This window comes from Rhamphochromis sp. 'chilingali', assembly GCF_963969265.1.
Source record: "Rhamphochromis sp. 'chilingali' genome assembly, chromosome: 12".
Lineage (NCBI taxonomy): Eukaryota > Metazoa > Chordata > Actinopteri > Cichliformes > Cichlidae > Rhamphochromis > Rhamphochromis sp. 'chilingali'.
In genome coordinates, this window is record NC_137939.1 from 20750538 (window position 1) to 20764651 (window position 14114).

The following is a 14114-nucleotide window of genomic DNA, read 5'->3' on the forward strand; positions in this document are numbered from 1 at the left end:
TGAATTACAATGTTAACAGGTCTCTTAGTCACATTTTAAAAACAAAAAAAGGACTTCACTAATTCTTGCTTAAAGAGGACCCACTGTGCTTCGTATTTTGAGTATTTCAGTCTATTAGAACAGCTTTGCATGCTTCATTTGAAATAATGCTTAGTGGACTTTACTGCAAGCCCTCAGATGGTCCAGAGCACCCAAAGTCCTTTCAACAGACTTCTTTCTGACCAACTGTCCTTTGCAAACAGAGGTTTTGAACAGCAGATGGTTCAAACAGCAAATAAAGATCTTATGCAGCAGCAGCAGCTAAAAACTGTCACAAATAAGGAAATGAGCATTTAGAGCAGTCTGAAGTCTGAGCTTTCTGCTCTCAGGATTACTTGGACTTGCTAACCTCCTCACTTCAAACTTGTTTAAGATGAGCACACCCCTTGTAAGAGTTATGTATATGACTGAGATAAAAACAGTGAAAGCATAACAGGTCCACTTTGAAGCCATTATTGAACACAATGAAAAGTTTCTGGTACTGATTAAACATACGCAGCATTTATAACACTGGATGAATTCATGTACAACTTTAACTGGTCTTTGCCAAGCATGTTAAAAAAAAGAAAGAAAAAGAAACACTTTCACAATGTGACATAAATAGATTCTTTGGTTTTCAATTATGGATGTTCAGGCTCACATAAAAACTTTGTTTCGGTTTTCACAAACCTCTCACACATGACTGTCTGTTTGACCTTCATGAACAGCAGCAAAAAACAAAAAAAGAAATCCCATAAATTGCACCGTATTTTGCCAGGTCACTGGGAAACTTCACGATGACCATAATTGTGACAGTAATTTTTTTTTAAATGGATGAAATATCACATTAAACGCATTGATTAGAATCCATGTTAAATTCACTGAAAACATTTTTGATCATAAGCAGTTGTTTGTGTGGAACTGCAGACTAACCCTCGAAGGCCATAATTAGCTGAAACGGTAAAGTTTGGGGAAATGGCAGATTTGTCAGTCATAAAAGTAAAAGTAAACCATAGCTGACAAATGTCTCAGGCAAAGAAAATATTGCCTTACAAAACTAATACATGTAAGTTCTGTAAAATCTGACATGGTAGGGAAGTAGATTTGTGAAATGTAGACATTGACTGAGCAATTCCAAGGAACTGTCCACATCCAAAAACGGAATTTCCACTTTTTTTCTCATTCAAAGCATTTGCTGCAAATCTATATATGACCCCAAACAAAATCCTTAGTTTGAGCTGTGACAGGACTGATCGAGGCAGAACACTTTGCTTTGTATTTTCATACATTTGTGTTCTCTCCTCCGGTACAGGACATATCGCCTGCTCCACCACATGTAAAAACACTTTCCTGTTTTTTTTGATGTAGGCGAAGGCTCTTCACGTTATCCTTCATCTTGTGTAGTCAAACTTTCTAGTTTGGCTTTGGATGAGAAGATGGGGCTAATTTAATGAAAAAGAGGGCTTTGGTTGACGTTCTGTGTGCAGTACCTCTGTTCAGTTATAGCAGCTAGTGCCCACCTACACTTTGACTCTCTCCAGTCACCCAGTCAATGATAATAAATGACAAACTCATGACCATGAAGACAAATCCCAATGCAGCGAAGCATATGGCCTGCAGTAATAAAGGATAAGAAAACAACATGTGTATTAAGAACAGATAAAAGCTAATATATGGAGATTAACATGACCAAGAACAGTTAATACCATCTTTGATAGAGGAAGGATATACCTGAATCTTAGATCTTGACCGCAGGGGTTCCTGGTCTTCAGGAACAATTCGGATATAGAAAATTGCGGGTAGGATGAAAATGAGGCTGGGGGCAGATGTGGCTCCTGTAGATGATAGCACAGAATAAATAAGTGAGTTTATTTATTACACAGCAAAATCTCCAGTGTTAAATTAACACTAGAGAGTGTCTATATGGGTCCACACCTCTGAGTGTTAAATACAACACTGTTTTAAATTAACACTTTTGACAGTGTTATATGTTTAAAAGTAACCTAGTCAGTTTTGAAGATTAACAAAGACTAACACTCAGCAGTGCTGATTTTCTAACACTGGAATATTTCTAACATTTTGAGTTATTTTCCAGTGTTAGAAAATCAGCACTGCTCAGTGTTAGACTTTGTTAATCTTCAAAACTGACTAGGTTACTTTTAAACATATAACACTGTCAAAAGTGTTAATTTAACACTCAACAGTGTTGTATTTAACACTCAGAGGTGTGGACCCATATAGACACTCTCTAGTGTTAATTTAACACTGGAGATTTTGCTGTGTAGAAATAATTCATAGCATGATTTACAGATGATCTAGTCAGTATAATAAAAATATTTTACTAAACCTTTTTATACTCAACCATAAAACACATTTTTGTTCATAAAACAGCCAAGAATAAAAGGAAAATGACATCTGTTACAGTTATATGAAAAAGTCAGTTTGAATGTAGACTATGAAGTCCTGTAAAAAAAAAAATTATACTCTATGTACACTATGTTGTTTAATTTCACTGAGGTTAGTAGGCATTTATTTATGCATCCATATTTTAGATGGGTTGAGGTCTGCATTTTGACTGGGCCATTTTAGTTATTTCGGCTGTAGATTTCCTGGTGTGTTTGGAATCACTGTCGTGTTGCATGAGCCAATTTGGGCCAAGCCTTATTTGTCAGACAGATGGCCTCATATTTGATTCCAGAATTCTCTGGCATACAGAGAAGTTCATGGTTGGCCCAAATCATCACCCCTCCACCACCATGCTTGATAGTTGGTATGAGGTATTTGTGCTAATATGCTGTGTTTTTTTTTTGTTTTTCAAATACGGCACTGTGCATTATGGCCAGATAGCTCCATTTTAATCTCATCCATCCAAAGGACATTGTTCCAGGAGTCATTTGTTCCGACGCATGTCATGTTGTTATGTTCTTTAGAAAGAAGAAGCTTTCTTCTCGCAATTCTTCCAAATGATCAATATATACATATTTTTTCTATTTGTACTATCATGAACTTAGAGATTTATGATTTTAACCGAAGCTTGTAAAAAAAATCCCATATAGAGTCAAGAATAGCCCCAATTTCGGAACTGAGCAGCTGCATTTTTGCTGTGTAAACATACCAATAATGCCAAAGATGTCACGGATGGAGGGCACCAGGATAACAAGAAGATTGACCACGACCAGGAGACAAAAGGCAATGCCAATGTGTCTAACCCAGTGGAAAGGCTTGTCAGCGAAGAAGATCTGAAGCACGGCCTTGCGGATCTGCAGACAGTAAGAAAATGAAGAATAAGATCAGATGACAAATATTAAGACTGATAATCTTTTAAACCTGATTTAGGTTCATTGCTTTAAGTAGTATTAAATGAACAGCTATTAAGAAGCTGTTGGGTAAAGTCAACTTTATCCAAATCTTTTAATGGGTGTTTTCTCACATTTGCTAAAAAAAATAGTTTATTATGTTGAAAATCGAGACCTTAACATAGTTTAAAGTTTCAGGTTAAAGAGGGACATTCAGAAGCATTTTTCTACCTCTTTAACAAATAGTTAAAGGGTGGGTGAAATATGCTCAGCTGGATACTACTTTCATATTTGTATATTTAGTATTAAGCTAGCTTAACCTTTAAACTAGAACCAGCTAGCATGTTTTTGTGAAAAAACTTGGCATTACCTTTAGAGCTCACAACAAAAGCAGGCTCGTTGGTCACAGTAGTTCCCTGTTTAAACCACAACTTATCATTTTTGCAGTATGGTTTTTACGTAGTTAAGAAATAATAATACAACGTGTTAACTAGCAAGCTGTAGCTGTACAGTAGCTGATCCTGGTCACAATCCTTAAGCAAAGGCTTCAAAGATGTCACCCTCCCTTCATTTAGCTCGCTACTATGTCAGTCTCTATAATTTAACTCTAAAGGGCTTAGACTGCGCATTCTTAAAATTCCTACTAAAATGTTTTATTCCATTAAAAAATTGTCTGTCAAACAGTCAACTATTAATACTTCTTAAATTAGTTAAAGAAGGTTAAGTTAAAAAAAAGTCCTTATAGTCAATACACTCCTGAAAGTGAAAGAGTTGTTTTGGGTTTCATCGTTCTACTGTGGCACAGCACTGAAAGAGTCAAACTTTTTCAGTACATTAATTATTTTCATTTGGCAGAGCCAGTTATGTGATGCAGAGTCCACATTAGCAGTTATTGATTTGTGATGTTAGGATTTTATGGCTGAGATAGGAACACTGTTAGGAAGCATTACAGAAGTTGGGACTATAGACTGCTTAATGCTATGTGTCCTTGTGTTTACTATGAACTTGCAGCATAATTCTAACCTGTGTGAACCTGGGTAAAAATTGTCCAAAAATATTAAAGTTTTCTCAGGCCTATCTAACAGATAAGTTTAAAAATGAAATTCTTCAAAATAACTGTTGCCTTGGAGTGCCACTGGGCTCAATACTGGGCCCAGTATATTCAGGTCAGTATAATTTACTCACACAAGGAATCATGAATCACTTCTGCCTCACTCACATGATGCCAGTTATAACTGTTACATAGACAACAGACTTGAAAACCGATTTAATAAATAGCTACAGTATCTTTAGGTTCGTTCAGATGTCAAGGGTGATTATGTTTGTTGTTTGTTTTTACTTAGCCAATGGTCTGTATATTTCTTTAACAATTAACTAATGTAGAAAATAGTCAATTACCAGACTAATTGCTACCCTTCTGTTAGTTTTATTCAATTTTTTAAAATCTATATTACTGCATTTTTCTTTGTATAATACACAAAAACTCAAAAACTATCTCTCTGTGTGTGCATGTGCATATGTCTGTGTTTTTTTGGTCACCACCTAATCTGACACGATCAAGAGCTGAACAGCCAAACCTGACTTACAGGTAAAACTTATCATGTTACCTAGCAACTACCTAGCCACATATATAGATAGTATAAAATACGGATGTAGCTTCTAGGATAAAAAAAAGAAGCATATTTTGCAGAAGTGCATTAAGCCAATTTCTGATCTGAATGCCACCAGATGGCGATATATGTGGCTGCAAAAGACTTAGTCCTATAGTAGTCTATGGGAAAACTTCTATCTTGACCTGTGTAAAAACTTCCTGGTTCACTTTTTGGGCTCAGTCACTCATTATGGTCATATTGAATTTAAAAAAAAGTAAATCTTATTCAGACAGGGTTTCAAAATGGAGGATTATCTATTTATCTGTGAAGTTGTACAATCATTGGCTAAAAATTTGTCAATCATGCCATTACACATTTTTATATGTGGACCCACAGTCACACCCACTTTAATGTCCCTATAGCATCATATGAAAGCATATGGAAAGAATATGGAAAGTTAAGCCTTTTGCTCTCATAGTACATGTGCCCTTAAACAACATCTTGTATAAACATTCTTCTTCTCTTTTATGCAATTATTATCTTAAACTAATATCACTGATGTCTTACCGGGAAGAGAACCACAGGAACAGTCAGAGTTACAGCTACAAGCACAGCCAGGCGTACACAGAGGATCAAGACATCCAGTGGGTCCACGCGAATATAGGTGTGTAACAGCTCTGACTCCACAGCGCCTAGACACAGAGAAGCAGACAGCCTTTTATATACAGTATCTTGCGTGGTTTCCTTCTTTCACAATACTGTAAGTTAAATCTCACAACACTTCAAAGCAGAATAACAAAGTGACCATTCACTTGTATAGCCATGAAAGGTCACATCTTACCATAAAAAGTGAGGTAACCAAAAAGAGCTGTCAGCAGATACATGACAAACATGGCCAGGATGGAGATGTTAGCAACATTCTGCATGCGTTTCTTGGTGGCACTAGAGTAAAGCAAAACCGATAAATTACAATAATTTGTCTTGAAAACTTACAGTGTGAAGCAGTAAAAAAATAAAAAATCAAAACTTACTTTCGGAGCTCAGTGTAGATTGGTAGCACTTCTGGGTGGCAGACAAAGGCAAAAGCCAAAATTGGGATGGTGTATGCCGTCTACAGCCAAAACACAGCAAAGGTCAGTAACACAGTTATGGTTGCTATATTCTTAACGCTGCTGTTGACATAACACACCTTAGTTTCGTTGACTTAATACACTCCGGTGCAAAAAATATAACGTGCTGTGCAAATCATTAAATAAAAATACACATGACACAGCAGGAAACTAGGCACAGGCACCGTGAAAATGTTTGTTCACTAACCTGTGGGTTCATGGTAAATAGCTTGGAATCACAGAAGCCATCTGCTGTAGAATCAACACTGTAATGCTCAGCAGCAGTTTTGTTATGATGATCATCTGCCAGTGGACATGGGATGTTGAATTTCTTGTATATCACCTGGGGAGACATGCTCATAGCTTAATCAAAGATAAATATTTAACAGAAGCGCGGTGGGTTATATTGTATGTATCTTTAATGTCTCACCGAAATGAGAAAAAACACCATACAGGAGAGCGAGAAACCGCTGGTATAGCCAAGGTAACCTGGATCGCAATAACAGCACAATGTTAACGTTATTCATGGTCTTAGACAGTAGAGAGAGAAAAGGAGGCAATAATGTCACTTTAATTTAATTAATGCAGGATATGAAAACAAGGCAGAACAAAGGATAGTGTAAACATGATGCAAGTAGGGGAAGATGAGTAGTAATACTAATAATTGCAAAAAAAGAAAAAGAAAATGTGCAACAGAATGAAAAACATACCAAGGTGTTTCATGAGTGCTAGAGGAAAGATGATGAGAACACTAACTATGATGATCAAGTAGTTTCCATTCAAGAACCACTCTCTAAGAGACAGCCAAAAGAACAGATGTCAAAAAAAAAATTAGTGTGTTCCTAAACAAAAATGAAACTGATTTATGTGACTCTAAGTTAGAAAATTGCTTTCACACTCACCCCGTGTTCTCCTGTTTACCGAAGAAAGCTTGAATAACCAGTGGGAGCTCAGACTTTACGATGAAGAGATAGCTTGACATAGCTGAAAAGAAACCAAAACAAACGTATTTTGCGTTCATATTTATATTTACCGGTATATATAGTTTTATGACCGGCGTCAGAGGTAAAGGAAATGGAAGGAAAATTTACGACATTACCTCCAATGTTATGTACTGTTATGATGACAGCAGCCAGCATTTTCCCTGGATGGCCAAAAGCCCGATTTCCAAGCTGCTCATAAGCCCGGATGCCTGAAAACACATAAACTCTGTGTATGCGTTCAAGCTATCAACATACAAATTGCTCTGTGGCTACATGCTTGGTAATTCTCTGCCTTACCCACAACTCCAGCACTTTTTAGCAGAAGATGAATTGAATATGCGGACAGAAGAGCAATGCAGACCAACAGGATTCTGAAACACATAAGACATTTACATTCTTTTAAAAAAAACATATTCACAAAACTATTCTGTTACTCTGAAGTTCTTGTGATTGTTGTCATTTTGTTTTTTAGTTGTTGTTTTTTCCCACTCACACAAGAGAGTTTGGCTTTGAGAGACTGACTCTCCAGTCAGCCGTTACCTCCCTTCCCCCTGCCACATAGCACAGGTCTGATCCAACCAGGCGTGTCTTGGATCTGATCAGTGGGGTCTATATTTAACCACTCAAGTCTGATTTAGAGAAGCCGCATGTGCATGAGCTCTAATGTACAATCTGACAGATCACAGTTTGCACATTAGAAGTTGTATGTAGCTGTTGATGTACACCGATAGGTCACGGACAGAAACATCAGTTATCCCCTTGCCATCACACAAACCTGCCCAAACACAAATAAACACAAAGAACAAGATGATACACACTGGTGAGGCTCTACTTCTGGCCTTATAAGGACCCTCTATTAAATATATCCCATCTGTATCTACTATTGCAAACTGTGACCTTACAGTAAAAGACAAACACAGTTTAAATAGAAAACAAAGAAACCATTCTCTAGAGAAAAGGAACAAAAATGATCTTTAAAATAAGAGAAAAGCAAAGACCGTTAGCTTCTAAGAAAAACTATTAACTCTCAGTCCTAAACAAAACGACTTCAGTTTGCAGAAACCTTAGCTGTGTCAGTCTATAGTTTATATGCCCAAATGCTCACATGATAAACAGCCCTGCTGTAGCCTCTAGGAGAGCACACATTCTACTTTACCCAGTTACTAAATATAAATCACAAGAAGCTGAAATCAATCTGCTGTAATTCAGTTTGCAAAAAAAAAAAGACACAATTTCAGCACATCAGTGTGAGCAAATACATTCTCCTATATGAGTGGAAACATACACACACACACACACACACACGCACACACACGCACACACACGCGCGCATGCATAGTGACAAAGGGCACAAAGTTCAGCGAAAACTGGGGTTTTCTGTTTGGCTTGGAGACTCACATAAAAAGCAAGATCCCTGTGTTGGACATTGCATAAGCCAGTCCCAGGATCCCACTGCCCATTATGGCATTACTGAGGTTAAAGATGGACATGCCAAACGAAGTCTTTCCCTCGAACTGCAGCAAGAGGACAACAGAGGATGCCATTTGAGTTCACAGACAGAAATTACATAGTATTTACTGTATTTCAGTTTACTAAAACAAAGAAGCACTCACATCTGTAAAGTGGGTTTCTTTCTTTGCACCAGGTTTATGTGGGAGAAACTCCTCCTGCTCGGCCAAGGCATCGATTGGATCAAACCTGCAACCAAAGATTAAAAGTGAGCTAAAACTAGGAAGTAGAATGAGCTTAAAAAGCTGTAAAACACTCACATTTGGTAGACGAAATTTAGAACGTCCCTGAGTTTAATTTTGACCCGATTGGTGTGATAAGATACACCCAATCAGTCCCTAAGTCTTACCCATCGTCTTTGCTGTGTCCGTTCATCTTCTGAAGCTCCATTTTGGTTGGGTTGGTTGATGTAATTGCTGAAATAAAAAAAGAGCAGTTTTCAGACTTTTAAATAGACATATTCACATAAAAAGTATTTGCCTAAATTTGGAAATATTCATGCTAGCAGAGGGTATGATGACAACTCTAGTTGTTTTTACTCTGCATACATAACATTCCAACATGGTCCATGCACCAGGCTTCTCAACTTTCCATTATTTATGAAAAAACAAAAATGTGCAGGTTGACCTCGTCGTGTGCTTTTGTACATTGCGCCTTATACATTTTCTATGATATATGTTGAAGTTGTTAGATTTAATTCTGGCTTCCTAAAGCAGACTTTGTTGGTGTTGTTTAATTGTATGGTCGTTTTCTGGAGGGAAGATATGGTTCCTTAAAAAAAACCCCAAAAAAACCCAAAAATAACTGAGAATGAAGGAGTTGCTTGGGAATGTACTTTTAAAGAGAAACGACTAGATTGTTGTTCTTGCAAAGGACAAGAAAAACTTAACAAAAATCCTTGTAAACTCTTAATTTGAAGTTCTCCTTCCTACATAATATATATAGATAAAGATAAATAAATGACAGCTAAGTTGATTCACAAAATAAAATTCCCGGGAAACTGGCGGTTTCACGTAGGGCGCCATTCAATTTTATCCTTGTGTGTAATTAAAGGCTTTAAATAACAAATGTTGTTGTAGGACTTATGTTGCTCTAATCTGCCATGAGCCACACAAAGCTGGCATGGAGACACTGCACTGGAAATTAGCGTAGGTCTGTGCTCCTGCCACAGGGTCATGAGATACTTCTCCTCTCTTTCAGCCAAACTGCCCTCAGGGTTTTCACATCTGACCCCTAAGGTCAGTCTTGCGCTACATTTTGCCATTCCTTAAGAGTTTCACACAAAACTGGAATTTCACATGTCCTACGCTCTGCACTGAAAAGGCCTGTAAACGTGTAATAAACCATACACCTCTGAGCTTGATAGCAGTGGGCAACTGAGATAAACAAAGGACTGCTGTGTAAATGGCGCTTTTTAGTCTAAATACAGAGTAGCTCTTTCCCTGCTCATTGGCCTCAAGTCAGCTTTGGTTTGAGCAACTTTCTTTAGCCACATACCCACTAACTTTCCCATGGCCCATAGCCAACACACACAACCAACAAACCAACGACTAAATGTCAGGGACAGGCTTTCAAATGGTGGGGGAAACCAGCTGTTCAATTTCTGGTATCTTCCCTTAACAAAAATTTGTCTAAATTAGTTCATGACTTACCACAAAAATACATTTTTAACTCAAAATTTAAAGACTTTTTTTTTAAGTTGCAACAAGCCTTGTTGCAAAAGAGTGTGTGAAACCCAGCGCACCAGCTGCTTGTTCAACATTTTAGTTTTCACTGGCCCTCAGAGCAGCTTTTCCACAGAGTGGGGAAAAAGCTTATAACAAGAAAAAAATACTTCTGAGTTTTTTGTCCTAATTTTTATTTTACACCCAAGCTTCTCCTCTGCAGGGAGTTCATCTTTTAGTAATTACTAAATATGTTTAACTGATACATGAACCCATCTATGGACAACCTTTATGATGAGAAAAATCAAAACATATCAGGTTAAACATGATCATACATATATATTACTGTATCTTAGTATCCAGCAGTGCTACCACATGGCTTTTGTCTGATGCAAGACCAGCTCACTATTGACAGTTAGCCCTTCCCTTCTGTACAAGGAACTCACTTAAAGGACACGCATTTGTGCTCCAACTCACCCTTGCGATTCCCACAGAAAGCTAGGTTTCTTTTCTGAATATTAACAGAATAAATCCTTGTGTAGATTCATTCAATTTTCAGACTTCTAGTGGTTCTATGTAGCTTTGTTCTTAGGAGTCTCACCAAATCTTCTTGATAGTAAGGAGAGGAGAGAGTGAGAGAGATTAGTCAGGCTGGGAGGGAGAGCTGCAGGAAATGGGAACACCCATACTTAACCCTTTGTTAAACCAGCAACACAGGTACTGCTGACGTTGGAGAGGCTTTGTAGGGATCCTCTCACCAGGTGGTTGCAGTGGAAAGGTGTGAACAATAGTGGGTATAGCAAGGCAATAAATCACATGTGAATTTCACAGAAAGTCAGTACTTCAAACCTTCCACTAATCCCACATACTCATTATTCAGAAGGGCTTCTGGTCTTTAAACAAAAGCTCAGCCGTGTTATTGCAGAGTATGCAAGCAGAAAGGTGGGTGTCATCTCTGATGGGTTTTATTATAGCTTTAATAGATATTCACTAACAGTTTTCCTCCCCTCTGGAAGTCATGCAGATTGTAATTAGCTTAGGAGATAAGTGCTTATTTAAGACTGATCACATGTGGCGGTGCTTAAGAGTGGATTTGTTGTGTGTGCGCTTGATTGAAAACAAACCCTGAGACCTGAATTCAGGCGTTACCGGAAAAGAGCACGTCATTAAAACATGACACATTTACAGATCTTTCAAAGGTTCTCACACACTTCAAACACCTCAGAACGGCGAATATTTTCATTTTGATCAATAACAGAAGACATCCCTGTCATTTATACATGTATGCAGTGATCAGCAAATTTACTGGATCACCACCAAATGGAAGGTTCATAAGAAAGCTAACCTAAACTAAAACGTAAAGACAAATGTGTTTCTGTAATGTGTTAATCCACCTGTATGCACAAGCTCTAAGATCTAAATCATATATTTAATGCTAAAATTCCATTATTGCTGTTATTAGTGAATTTTCAAGCTGAAAAGTAGTATGCTTTTTTTTGTTGATTTTTATTTTTTATTTTAGTAAAAATGCCAAACTGCAGTTATTTATTCACATTCCCGAAGAGATAAAATTATGTGGTTTAATATTGCTTGCTTGGTTGATTAATTTCAGACTTTTCAGAGAAGTCCAATGTGCCGGCTCAAATTTGGGTATAAAAATGTGAATTCAGTTTGTTATATTCTTGATAAATAGCACTATAACTTCTTAGTTTTAAGGAGATTTTTGAGAGATTTCTAAAAAATGTTTTTATGACAGGCGGTCTAATACATTTGTTAAGCACTCTATGTCACCTAAATGAAGTAATGTAAACATATTTTGAATGTGGTCTAGGTGTTAGAAATGTCATCTCCTAAGAACTGTTTCAGTTGGTTGATAAGATTCAATGTAACTGGCATATAAGCTTTACACAAAGAAACACCCACATTTCTTTATCTCACCATGACACACACATGTTGGAACATATCTGTTATATAAGTTCATATCTTCTGATGATGCACACTGCTTTGTTTTAACATCTCTGAATGACTTGTTTTTTGCATATTAAGAAAGCTGGATAAAACAGACAAGGTCACTACTTTTTAGAGTAAAGAGCGGGTTAGAAGATCAGAACAGTAAACGAAAGCAATGAATTTGCGTACAAATACAGTGAGTGTTATCTTTGTAGTGAACAGAGCAACTACTATATTTGATGTAGAAAATGCTCCGTGAGGTGACATTCTGTGCTGGTAAAATCATGCCCTGACCATTTAACTTTGTTTCTTGGGACAAAAAGTCAAGCAAGCATCTGCAGCCGAGATGATCTCTCATTTCATCTAGTCATTTAAATTTCCTCTGTGCTGTGACAACGACCAACATGTGCGCAGATGACAATAGAGATACAACCTATAAGGGTTAAAGCAGAAATGTGCAAATGTTATTTGTTTTCTTGTTTCTGTAATGAATACTAATAGTCACCAGTAGCTATAACAGCAATTTGCTAGACATCTTTTGCCGTCTTGGAATGGGAAGTCGTGCAGCTCACGTCTCCAGTCTTTGTACTCACCTAATTACAGTTAGAAGGAAGATGAATGTATTCTGTCCAGAAAAAAGTAACAGGATAAAAGTTCAAACTTCCTTGGTTCAAGTCCAAAAGCAGCTTTTCACAAGGTCATGAGCTCCTCTTTGGCTCTAAGAGCAGAGGGGGGAAAAACATGGGGGAAGGAGCAACATTGCAAATGCGCGCGTAAAGAAATTTCCTCTTCTCAGGAGCCAAGGCACTCCCACACTGATCAGGGTATGTGCTGTTACTTTATGGAGCATTTGGACATTGATACTTTCTGTTCTACTTCTTTTTTTTTTTTTTTTTTAAACCTAGAAGTAATATTTCTACTGTGAACCCTAAAACTGATTGGTAAAAATACATCTGATACCAATTTAAACACTCCACTTCCTGGCCTGCATAACAGTTGTTGTAATACGGTCATGCAGCTGGTAGTGTGAATAACACGTGCTTCTGTGGAAAGTTACATTTCATTTCAGCAATGCATCTACTCACTACTGTTGCCATCTAGTGGGTAAAAACATATTTTTTAATGTTAGGAGAGTCAAGAGTCAGGGGAAAGTAAAGAGATCTGGAGAACATGCAAACTTCACACAGAAGAAATTTGAATCCAGGACCTTCTTGCTGTGAGGTAACAGTGCTAACCACCAACCTAAGTGCACAAAAAAATTATAACTAACATCTTAAAAACGCATACATATTATGTGACACAGAAACTAAAATGGTGTTTATACACAGGCCTGTCGGACTACGACTTTCATCTTTCATTAATTAATACAAAAAGGTAAAAGGTCCTTTAGCCCAAAGGTAATGTGCTCTAATAGTTTGTTTGGTGCAACAAACTGTAAAAAACAAAAAAACAAAACAAAAAGCAGTAGCAGAACTATTTTTGTAATAATATATAAAGAAGGAAAGTTAATAATCCTGAAATTGTTGAAGCTGAAGCTTAAAAAAAAGCAACAAACCCAGCAATGAGAAGCCATAAGCCAGAGTCAGCACACCCATCGTGCCAGTCCCAAGCCTGGATAAGTGGGAAGGGCTGCGTCAGGAAGGGCATCCAGCGTAAGAGTTTTGCCATACCCAAGATGTGGATCATCAATAAGACTTCCACAACATTACCATAACAGTGCTGTTGACCAGCGGGTGCCAATGGCCAAAGATAGAAGAGTGTGGGGGAAGGAGTGTTCAGAGATAGCAAGAGAGACATAGGACTGTGGTGTTAGAAGAGCTTGTTAGGAATAGGGTGAGATGGAGGCAAAAGACCCAGCCTAAAAGGAAGAAAACATCTAATTACCCCAAATGTTTCACTAACCAAGTGAATGTGAATAAGCAGAACCTTTAATCAACAAATCTAATCTGCTCACTTATTTCAGCGTTTAGAACAAATGGAACCAAATTCAAAG

The 14114-nt window shown here is 37.5% G+C and overlaps 1 protein-coding gene across 1 annotated transcript; it reads right to left on the reverse strand.

The window, feature by feature from the left end:
- Positions 1–121: 121 nt before the first annotated feature.
- Positions 122–10857, reverse strand: LOC308407473 (sodium-coupled neutral amino acid transporter 3-like). Its single transcript, XM_080899122.1, has 16 exons — positions 10649–10857; positions 8857–8923; positions 8612–8696; positions 8397–8512; positions 7296–7369; positions 7115–7207; positions 6918–6999; positions 6726–6808; positions 6446–6504; positions 6224–6358; positions 5938–6017; positions 5748–5848; positions 5474–5598; positions 3134–3278; positions 1750–1853; positions 122–1632 (listed from the first exon to the last, which is right to left on the reverse strand). The coding sequence occupies exons 2-16, from the start codon at positions 8895–8897 to the stop codon at positions 1528–1530; spliced, it is 1428 nt and encodes a 475-aa protein (XP_080755248.1). The 5' UTR covers positions 8898–8923; positions 10649–10857; the 3' UTR covers positions 122–1527.
- Positions 10858–14114: the final 3257 nt, after the last annotated feature.

Coding starts and splice junctions, on each gene's coding strand:
- LOC308407473 (XM_080899122.1), bottom strand. CDS start 8,897: ATGGAGCTTCAGAAGATGAACGGACACAGCAAAGACGATGG. Junction 7,208..7,295: donor AAAAAGTGCTGGAGTTGTGG/GTAAGGCAGAGA, acceptor ATGTGTTTTCAG/GCATCCGGGCTTATGAGCAG. Junction 1,854..3,133: donor TGACATCTTTGGCATTATTG/GTATGTTTACAC, acceptor TATCATCTACAG/GAGCCACATCTGCCCCCAGC.